This window comes from Engystomops pustulosus, chromosome 7, assembly GCF_040894005.1.
Source record: "Engystomops pustulosus chromosome 7, aEngPut4.maternal, whole genome shotgun sequence".
NCBI classification, from domain to species: domain Eukaryota; kingdom Metazoa; phylum Chordata; class Amphibia; order Anura; family Leptodactylidae; genus Engystomops; species Engystomops pustulosus.
In genome coordinates this window covers 18560084-18571974 of record NC_092417.1, presented here as the reverse complement: position 1 = coordinate 18571974, position 11891 = coordinate 18560084, and the positions used below count along the sequence as shown (strand labels likewise).

At 44.0% G+C, this 11891-nt stretch overlaps 1 protein-coding gene across 1 annotated transcript; it reads right to left on the bottom strand.

Moving 5' to 3' along the window:
* Positions 1-8713: 8713 nt before the first annotated feature.
* LOC140070019 (olfactory receptor 5B21-like) lies at positions 8714-9655 on the bottom strand. The gene has a single exon (XM_072116352.1). The coding sequence runs from the start codon at positions 9653-9655 to the stop codon at positions 8714-8716; it is 942 nt and encodes a 313-aa protein (XP_071972453.1).
* Between the last annotated feature and the right edge of the window lie 2236 nt (positions 9656-11891).

Here is an 11891-nt window from a genome sequence, read left to right as displayed (position 1 = left end):
AGCATCCGCTCACTCACGTGGACCTCGAAAAGCCGTGGGAAACACTTCTGTGGAGTCCGGTGCACGTATCCCGAATGGGCTTGTCGGAACGCCCTTCAACAATAGTGGAACAGGAAAGGGTAGAGATCGGCACTCCAGGCTAGTTTAAAAGACTTTCTTCTTTATTCAAAAATCCATAAAATCAATGCAGGTAGACATAGTGCATAGTCCATTAGACCTACGCGTTTCGAACATTAGTATTAGTTCTTACTCATGGTCTGGAGACTACTGGTAAAGACCCATGTTAAAAAAGCATACAACAGGTGTATCGGATACTACTGATTACCGCATGCGCATACTAGAGCAGCTAAACATGTTGTTATGTAAACATAGAAACAAATAATTAACTAGCAGAAACAACGATACATAAATTGCAACAATAGGTTACAAGTGTACATACTGATATTAATATAGGTACATTGTATCAGTTTTACTGTTCAGACCTCTAGGTATACGAGTATCTAATTGAAGGATCCATAGCATCTCCCGGTTTCGGAGTTTATGTGTGCGATCCCCGCCTCTGTTTGGAGCAGTAACCCTTTCTATGCCGGTGATCTTGAGATTGGTAAGATCTCCATCATGTTTGTCCAGAAAATGTTTGGACAAACTGGATATATTTTTATCTGGCAATCGTGTTTTAGAACCGTCCGCTATATGTTCTGCAATGCGTTTTTTTAGAGGGCGTATTGTACTCCCCACATAATGAAGTTTACACTTTGTGCATGCTGCCAAATACACTACGAATTTAGTATTGCAATTAATAAATGCTTTTATGTTCCATTGCCTATCCGTAGTGTTATTGGAAAAAATGGTGGTATTATGCATATAGGCACAACAGTTACATCTATTTCCCCCACATTTGTAGGAGCCTTTAGCAGTAAGCCAAGTTTCCCGGCTCCTATTCTGTTGTGATATATATGTAGAGGGGGAAACTGCATTACCGATAGTACGTGCTCTGCGTGATACAAACTTACAGCCTTTGTCTAAGATTTGTCTCAGTTTATTGTCTGCTGTTAGCATCGGTAGATATTTCTTAATTATGGCCACTACTTGTTCAAATTCATTACTGTAGGTGGTGGAAAAAACCAATGCAGCAGAGCTGTTGGATTTTTTTTACATTATCACTCAACAGAGATTGTCTTGTTTTAGATTTGGCTATATTTATAGCTCTATTTATACCATGTTTGTGATACCCTCTTTCCATTAGTCTAGTGGTTATATTGTTGCATTCTTTAGAAAAGGATTCTTCAGAACTGCAACTCCTGCGAGCACGGATAAATTCCCCCACTGGTAAATTTTTGATCACATGTGAAGGGTGGCAACTAGATGCCTGTAACACCGAGTTGCCACTAGTATCTTTACGATATAGTTCCGTCTGTATGGACTTGGTCTCCGTATTACCCATCAGCATGACATCCAGGTAGGGTATTTTGTACCTATCAGTTTCATAGGTAAATGATAGATTACAGTTGTTGTTATTAATGAAACTGATAAAATTGACGACGTCCCGCTCACATCCATCCCATATGAGCAGGGCGTCGTCTATATATCTACCATACCAATAGATATTGTGGGCAAAAATATTGATAGAATTATACAGGTAATTTCTCTCCCACCAGGCTACGTAAATATTCGCCAATGATGGCGAAAAACATGAGCCCATAGGGCATCCCTGGGTCTGCATATAAAAAATTTTGTTAAACGAAAAAAAGTTGTTGGTAAGTAATATATGTGTTACTGAAAGAATATACTGTTGTAACTCGTGAGTATAATCAGTGAATAGCTTCATATGTTGTTCTAATGCTATTAACGCTTTATCGTGTGGAATATTTGTATATAGGGAAACTATGTCACATGTAATCCACAAGAAGCCTTCCTTCCAGTCCAGTTTTTCCATAATCTGTAATATTTGTTTTGTATCTTGTATGTATCCAGGTAATGCTTTCACCATCGGCTGTAAATAGGAATCTAACCACCCGCTAAGTCGCTCTAGAATGGAATCAACCCCTGATATAATTGGGCGCAAGGGTGGGGGAAAGGTGTTTTTATGTGTTTTGGGAAAAGCGTGAAAAATTGGACATAATGGGAAATCTGGAACTAAAAATGAAGCCTCCTTTTCAGTGTGCAAACCCAGGGAAACTCCCCATTGTATGTTTCGTATTATTCTCTGTTTGATGTTGTTTGTGGGATCACTATCTAATTTTTTATATACCGTAATGTCATTCAACATTGACATTATACAGTTCTCATACAGACTACTGTCCAAGACAACAATTGAGCCACCTTTGTCCGCCATACGGACAATTATGTTTTCATTATTTTGTAGTTCTTTCAATGCCTTCTCCTGTGTCCTGGACATGTTCCGTTGTCTATGTTGGAGATTCTTGTTGAGGTCCTGTAGGTCCCTTTCTACTAATATTTGAAACATGTCCATTTCATTTGTTCTAGATCCTATGGGATAAAATTTGGGATTCTTAGTGGATATAGGCAATACATCTTCTTGTTTGGTTCTGTTGCTGTCTGATAGTTGTTGCAAGTCTAAAATAACACATTGATCTCGAAAGACATGATCTTTAAATTCATTATGTATAATTGTGTCTCCATTTTCAAGTAGATTATGACCTTGTTCAGTCTCTGTGGAGTCTTGGTTGAAAAAATGTCTTCTTAACGTTAGTGATCGTACAAATTTGTTGACGTCCAATAAAGTATGATATAAATCAAAATTCGTAGAGGGTACAAAGTTAAGACCTTTTGCAAGCACCTGTTTTTGTTCTGGAGTGAGAATACATGCCGATAAATTCAAAACTGTTAATTCTTCCGCTTCTTGTTGTTGGGATTCGTAGCTCTGGTGTTGTATTGAGCGGTTGTGTCTTTTTCCTGCCCGTCTTGTACGTTTTTTTGCAGTGGATTTTTGGGGTTTTTTTGTTGTTGTTGTGTTTTGTAGTTTTTTGTCTGTTCCGGTTTATACGTTTGTCGGGTGTGATTGTTGCAATTTATGTATCGTTGTTTCTGCTAGTTAATTATTTGTTTCTATGTTTACATAACAACATGTTTAGCTGCTCTAGTATGCGCATGCGGTAATCAGTAGTATCCGATACACCTGTTGTATGCTTTTTTAACATGGGTCTTTACCAGTAGTCTCCAGACCATGAGTAAGAACTAATACTAATGTTCGAAACGCGTAGGTCTAATGGACTATGCACTATGTCTACCTGCATTGATTTTATGGATTTTTGAATAAAGAAGAAAGTCTTTTAAACTAGCCTGGAGTGCCGATCTCTACCCTTTCCTGTTCCAATATAATTAATGCCCCCCTGCCCGCCCCACACATATAATTAATGCCCCCTGCCCGCCCCACACATATAATTAATGCCCCCCCCCCGCTCCAGACATGTAATTAATGCCCCCTACCAGCCCCAGATATAGAATAATCCCCCCCACCCCTACCCCAGACGTATAATTAATGCCCCCTGCCAGCCCCGGATATACAATAATGCCCCCTGCCCGCCTCAGACATATAATTAATGCCCCCTGCCAGCCCCAGATATACAATAATGCCCTCTGCCATATAATAAAGGCCCCCTGCCAGCCCCAGATAAACATTAATGCCCCCGCCATATAATTAATGCCCCCTGCCAGCCCTAGATATAGAATAATGCCCCCCGCCCCAGACATATAGTTAATGCTCCCTGTCAGCCCCAGATATACAATATTGCCCCCCGCCATATAATTAATGCCCCCTGCCCGCCCCAGACATATAATAATGCCCCCTGCCTGCCTCAGACATATAATTAATGCCCCCTGCCAGCCCTAAATATGGACTAATGCCCCCCCACCCCAGACATATAATTAATGCCCCCTGCCAGCCCCAGATATAGAATAATGCCCCCCCATATAATTAATGCCCCCTGCCAGCCCCAGATATAGAATAATGCCCCCCCCCATATAATTAATGCCCCCCTGCCAGCCCCAGATATAGAATAATGCCCCCCTGCCATATAATTAATGCCCCCTGCCAGTCCCAGATATACATTAATGCCCTTCGCCAGCCCTAGATATAGAATAATGCCCCCTGCCATATAATTAATTCCCCCCCCCCCCCATATACAATAATGCCACCCATTCTATAATTTAAAAAAAAAAACATCATACTCACCTCTTTGGAGCAGGTTTCTTCCCATCTTCCCTCAGTCTTCGGCGGCTTGGTGCAGAGGCGCGGGATAGTGACGTCACTGCACCAAGCCGCGGAGCTACATGGAGGCCGGCGACAGCTGACAGCTGGTAAGTGTCAGCCTCCTCCACGCTACACAGGTCGCGCAATGAAGTCAATTGCGCGACCTGTGTAGGTGAATGTATACACAGACGCAGAAGCAGCGGTGCTGCGCTGCGTCTGTGTACTAATCAATAGTACCTGCATCGTACGATCGTACGATGCAGGTACTATAAATTAAATTAAAAGTTGTTGGGAGTGAGGACCGGCCCCGGAGCTGCTCCGGACCGGCCCCAGACTGGCCCAGGACCGACTGGTCCACCGGGAAAATTCCCGGTGGGTACAATGGCCAGTCCGCCCCTGGTTGACACCATGGCTGAACCTGAACCCAGACTTCCAGCTGAGCTGGTTTTCAAGGGTCTGAACCTGTGATGTTAGGCACAGACCCAAACAGTGCAGTTTATCTACGTTAAACACTTAGAAAGAATTGGCATGGAAAAATAGATAAAGCTCTTGATTTATCATGGACACTATAAATCCTGCTGGACTTTTCTTCTATATATTATTACTTATACTCTAGTATTTGGGACAAGAGTTAGCATTGACCATGCAGGTGTAGGAGCAGACACAACACATGTTTTTTCTGCATGTGAGAAGAATATCTTGTGTAGAATTCTATATTTTCCTGGGGAAATTTTTTTGTTAGATATAGAAGTTAAATGGCCCCCCCCCCCCCCACCAAGTTATACAGGACCAAAATAATACTTACCAAAAGGTGCTGTGTAAGTTGAGACAAAACTAACTATTGTAAAATTGATGGACTGCAGCACGGTTCTGAAGTCTCATTTTTAAGGTCAGTTCCGATTAGATGTGTGGTGAGTAGGGAGAAGGCAGCTGCAGCCTGTGGGTGTCTGTGTCTCAGTCTCCTTCACACTCATGTAGCTACCTCACCCCTCATGTTCATTGACATGTTCATTTAGCAGGTAGGTGAGGGAAGGGGATGGTGTGGCAGAGTGAAAGAATATATGATGAGACACAGGCACACATGGGCTGCAGCTACCCTGGACTCACCACATGCTTTTGGCAGGAATTCAGGTAATCACAAATAAAATTGAATAAGGTGTAGAAATGATAAAGAATGTTGAAATAGGCACATTGAAAACCAGCATAGTATAAGCAATTGACTCCTAATACCAGCTAAAAATTATGTTCCTGATGACCGCTTCACATTAAACAAACATTGTAGGTAGTTTTTAGACCTTTTTACAACTAGCGGGACAGGGAGGATGTGGCTGCAGACCTTGTGGGAGAAGGGATGTGTATCAAAAATTATACACGTGCTGGAATTGTGGCACATTGGTCAGGCACCAGGGGAATTGGACCCACTGGACCACCGTGAACCAGATTTCACCAGAGCCCGCAGCAAAGCGAGTTGGACTTGCTGCAGCGTGTGACCACCTTGTCGCTCCACAGGTGCGACTTTGGCCGCAGTGGCGGTCAAGGCGTAGTACAAAGTCATGAGGCAGAAGTGTGGTTGGGACAGGCAGAAGGTCATCGGAGTTGGACTTGCTGCAGCGTGGTACCACCTTGTAGCTCCACAGACGCGACTTTGTCTGTGGTGGCGGTCAAGGCATAGTACAAAGTCATGAGGCAGAAGCGTGGTTGGGACAGGCAGGACAAGATCGGAGTCAAAGACATAGCAGTAGGTCAGAACAGGCAGCACAGGAGTAAAGTCAGGAACGAAATTGAAGTCTCGACGGAATATCAGGTTAAATTTATCAAAACAGACAGCAGGCCAGCGCCAATTATCGGCATGCTAGCCTATTAAATCTTACAGAGCTGGTGCACGCACGTCCTAGAAGTCGGAGATCTGCACGCCACGAGGACCACCACATGGAGACCACCGCTGGAGCTAAGGGAGGTAAGTTAGGATGCAGGCTGGTTCCAGGGGCACAGAGAGGCATGGGTCACAGGGGCACCCAAGACAACATTGCACTGGTGGAAACTTGACAGTTTTATTCTATGCCAGAATTATCATTCAGCTTCAGACACTTTGATAAATCAGATGCAGCAAATATCTGGTCTTATTGTTCCACACCTTATGTATTGACAATTTTTCCCCATTATGTTTACACTTCGGTGAAAAAGAACAGATAATGTTCAGGTGTGAAGCCTTTACATCTCTGCCTGGATAGCTGTTCCTCATCAGTAAGAAGGAGAATATCCAACACATCATCCTCTTTTTCCAGTGATAACTGTATCAGCTCTCAGGGGATGGTTATCTGTTTATTGACCTGCAGAATACATGTTAACACAATGGGCCACATTTACTTACCCGGTCCTGTCGCAATCCCCGAGATAAAGTCCGGCGCGATTCTTCAAGATCGTGCTTCCATTTTCCTGCAACAGTCGCTTCCCTGCTGAGGTCCACCGGAGTTCACCTTCTTCTTCCCGGTGTATGTGAGTGCATTGTCTTGCGACACAATTTGAATTGTAAATCCCGCGCTTAGTCCGAATCAGTCGGGTTATCCGATGACCACAGCCCCCGATTTGTGTCACATGCAGGTCGGCGCAATTGCACTAAAATTCGTGTGCGCCAAAAGCCCCACTTAAATGCAACGCAAATCAGAAATAGTCGAGAAACCCGACGAAAATGCGCCGTGCAGACCCTTAATAAATGTGCGCCAATGTCCGTGATTTGGGATGGACCATTTGTGAGCCAAACTTAACATCCAACATGCTAGAATTACTGAGCGTTTTACAACATTCCTGGAGCAGTATTGGTGCTGAATTAGAGATCTACAACTTTTTCTGTCTGGCATAGATTTCAGATACAACCTAACCCAGGTTTTTTGGCACAGGTAATAATACATTTGTATAGCCAAGGCGCTCCAACCTTGGCCCACCTTGTTCCATGTCCTGACATGCTTCCTTTTGTTTAAAGTGGCCTGTGCAATGCAGAAAGGCTGGAAAGTCAAAGGTTTTCCTGTTTCGGTATCAAGGACCAAGGCATCTCCACTGGGAATACTCATGGTGATTATAAGATGAATCCATGGATGCAGAACTCCTGTATAAAGTTTGTTTATACACGATGGAAACATTATCAAGCATGAAGTGCTGGAGTGCTGCTTTTGTTTGGCTTAATAGAAACTGCGTATACTGTCAATCCAAACCCTAAGCACCCTAACATCTTCCCTGGATAACTATAAAAATAAAATATCTGCCGCCAATCTAGCAAGGTGGTTTTCATTTGCTTGACATTGGTCTTAACTAGAGATGAGCGAGTATACTCGTCCGAGCTTGATGCTCGTTCGAGTATTAAGGTACTCGAAACGGCTCGTTGCTCGGACGAGTATTTCCCCTGCTCGAGATCGAGCATATAATTAAAAAAAACACAGTGAAGAACAATGAAGAATAGAATAAAAACAGTGAACACAGGATCATTTAAGTGAAAAAGACAGTGAAGAACACAGTGAAGAATAGATTACAGATGTTCGGCACATCTGCTTACCTGTCGGAAGATATGCGCGCGGAACGGCAGCAGGGAGACATCAAGCAGCAGGGAGACATCAAGCAGCACCACGGGGGAGACAGACATCGGGCAGCACCACGGGGGAGACAGACATCGGGCAGCACCACGGGGGAGACAGACATCGGGCAGCACCATGGGGGACACAGACATCGGGCAGCACCACGGGGGACACAGACATCGGGCAGCACCACGGGGGAGACAGACATCGGGCAGCACCACGGGTGAGACAGACATCGGGCAGCACGGGGGAGACAGACATCGGGCAGCACGGGGGAGACAGACATCGGGCAGCACGGGGGAGACAGACATCGGGCAGCACGGGGGAGACAGACATCGGGCAGCACGGGGGAGACAGACATCGGGCAGCACGGGGGAGACAGACATCGGGCAGCACGGGGGAGACAGACATCGGGCAGCACGGGGGAGACAGACATCGGGCAGCACGGGGGAGACTTCAGTGGAAGAAGAGGAGCGGATCCCGGGACAGCGTATCACCCCGACAAGTAAGCAGATGTGCAGAACATCTGTAATCTATTCTTCACTGTGTTTTTCACTGCGTTTTTCACTTAAATCATCCTGTGTTCACAGTTTTATTCTATTCTTCACTGTTCTTCACATCTGTTAACTTGTCGGGAGATAATATACGCACGGAACAGTGAAGAATAGATTGCAGATGTTTGCATACATCTGCTAACTTATCAGAAGACATTCTTTTTCAGTTAATTAACACATTTTATTCCCGAACCATGGTCCCTTTGAAAAATGCTCGGGTCTCCCATTGACTTCAATGGGGCTCGTTATTCGAGACGAGCACTCGAGCATCTGGAAAAGTTTGTCTCGAATAACGAGCACCCGAGCATTTTAGTGCTCGCTCATCTCTAGTCTTAACCTAAACTTGAGACCACATTTAGAAGATGACCAACGACATGCTATCAAGCAGAAGGATTTATAACCTGCTTGAGATTTTGTACTATACAAGTCTTAACCTCCTTATTTCTGATGCTGTAGATGATGGGATTAAACATTGGTGTCACCACAGTATAGAGAACAGATACAAACTTGTCTTTCTCAACTGAGTGGTTAGATCGAGGCTGAAGATAGATGGACATGATGGTTCCATAAAAGAGGGTGACAACAGTGAGATGGGAGGAGCATGTAGAAAACACTGCATATCTACTTCGTGAAGAGTGCATCTTCAAAATGGTGGAAATAATGTAAACATAGGAAATCAAAGTTAAGGAGAAGGAGCATAAAACAAGAATCCCAACTGCTAAATACATTGATATCTCATTAAGCCAAGTATCTCTGCAGGAGAGCCTAAGCAGGGGAGGTACGTCACAAAAGAAATAGTTGATATGATGACTCTTGCAGAAGGGAAGTCTCCAGGTGATGTGCACTTGCATAGAGGAGTTTATGAAACCAAGAATCCATGGAATTATGGCTAAAATAATACAAAATCTTGTGTTCATAATACTGACATAGTGTAATGGTCTACAAATGGCTACAAACCTATCATAAGCCATCATGGCAAGTAGGAGAGATTCTGCTGCCCCAATTCCTAAATAGCAGAGCATCTGGACCATACAACCTCCTACTGAAATGCTTTTTTCAGTGGATAGAGTATTCCTGAGGATCACAGGAACTATGGTGGAGGAGAAGCAGATGTCAATGAAGGAGAGATTACTCAGGAAGAAGTACATAGGGGTGTGTAATTTTGGGCTGATCCTCACTGTAATGAGAAGAAGACAATTTCCTGTCAATATAATAGTATACAACACCACAAACATAAGGGACCCTATAACCTGGAGGTGAGGGACAGTAGATAATCCAAGCAGGTAGAACACATCTGGAAGAGTCTGGTTAAAGTCCTCCATAGAAACATCCAGAACCTTGAACAAAGAACAACATAGTTATTTACTACTCAGAATGTTAATATATATAATTAAGTAGATTTACCACATTTTGTGATTCTCTATGTTTTACAATTTTGGTGACATTATTGTTTGTGGTCACATAATTTAGCATATTAGCTAGATAAAATGTAGTTTAGTTTAGAAAGTATTATAGGATTAGGTAAAAATGTATTACTAACGTGCTAAAAACGGTTTAGCACTAGAGATGAGCGAGCACTAAAATGCTCGGGTACTCGTTATTCGAGACGAACTTTTCCCGATGCTCGAGTGCTCGTCTCGAATAACGAACCCCATTGAAGTAAATGGGAGACTCGATCATTTTTCAAGGGGACCAAGGGTCTGCACAGGGAAGCTTGGCCAAACACCTGGGAACCTCAGAAAAGGATGGAAACACCACGGAAATGGACAGGAAACAGCAGGGGCAGCATGCATGGATGCCTCTGAGGCTGCTTAATCGCACCATTATGCCAAAATTATGGGCAACAGCATGGCCATGACAGAGTGACCGAATGAGGCTAGATAGCATCTAAAACATCCAACAATTGACCCTGACACTATAGGGGACGGCATGCAGAGGCAGCGGCAGCAGGCTAGAGAGTGTCATGGTGACATACCCTAAATGAGCTCAGGTTTCACCAAAGGAGGTGAGCAAGAAGCGCTGAAATGATTTCCTATGTGAACAAAAGGTTGACGGTATATTTCGTCGATAACACAGCATGGTGGCGACATAGTGACCAAGTTCCATAACGTATCTGGTGAAACACCCGAAAAATGAGCCTGACACAGCTCTTTTGATAAAGGGACGACATGGGGAGGCAGCCATGGAGAGGACTTCCATGATTAAGAGTTACTACTGGGGCATCCATATTGCTTTTATGATTGAAACTTCAGGTCTCCAGCATGGTGACAGATGGGCCGAGTTCCACTATGTATCTGGTGAAACACCTGAAAATTCTGCCTGACACAGCTCGTTTGATAAAGGGATGATGTGCTGCATATACTCTCATGCTCCAGCGTCTGGGGTATAGACAGTTGAAAGTTGCACATGGAGACATTGGTGGACGCTGTGGAGGATCAGGGAGGCAAAATGGACAGGAAACAGCAGGGGCATCATGCATGGATGCCTCTGAGGCTGCCTAATCTTGGGATGGAGCTGGCGGTCCGCTGCCAGGCGAGCTTTCGCCTGTCCAAGCCCCTGTCTCTCGGCTCCTCCCCACCCAAAATGGGCCTGGGGGCCAGAAGCGTTTACTTTGAAAAAATTATAATTTTCAAAGCAGGCCGGGTCGTTTGAATATTTCACCTAGGAATAATGGAATAGCATAGTGGTTCTATTTTTAATTGTTTTTACGGAAATGGTTCCATAATTAAGAGCGACAGTATGGGGCATCCATATTGCGCTGCTATGATTGCAACTTCAGGTCTCCAGCATGGCGGCGACAGATGGGCTGCCTTCCACTATGTATCTGGTGAAACACCTGAAAATTCTGCCTGACACAGCTCGTTTGATAAGGGGACGATGTATGGAGGCAGTGAACTAGTAGTAGATTAAAGGTGCTGCAGTTAAAACTATGTTAGTTGGATCTTGGGATGGAGCTGGCGCTCCGCTGCCAGGCGAGCTTTCGCCAATCCAAGCCCCTGTCTCTAGGCTACTCCCCAAACAGCACTTCTAAGAACCTTTTGTATAAGATCAAGTGTAGTAGCGTTCTTATAAGTTTGAGATATGGCGGGTGAGGGGAATGTAAACAGATGCGCAAGAAGCGCTGAAATAATATCGGTAAATGATAAAAGTTTGCCAGTACATTTTGTGGATTACACAGCAGGGTGGCGACAAAGTTAACAAGTTTGATGTGGAATCCATGAAAACAACCCAAAATTCTGCCTGACACAGCTCGTTTGATAAGGGGACCATGTATGGAGGCAGTGAACTAGTAGTAGATTAAAGGTACTGCAGTTAAAACTATGTTAGTTAGATCTTGATATGGAGCTGGAGCTCCGCTGCCAGGCAAGCTTTCGCCAATCTACGCCCCTGTCTCTAGGCTACTCCCCAAACAGCACTTCTAAGAACCTTTTGTATAAGATCAAGTGTAGTAGCGTTCTTATAAGTTTAGGATATGGCGGGTGAGGGGAATGTAAACAGATGCGCAAGAAGCGCTGAAATAATATCAGTAAATGATAAAAGTTTGCCAGTATATTTTGT

What these genes read in the sequence shown, in the direction of transcription:
- LOC140070019 (XM_072116352.1), bottom strand. Translation starts at nt 9,655, where the DNA reads ATGGAGGACTTTAACCAGACTCTTCCAGATGTGTTCTACCTGCTTGGA.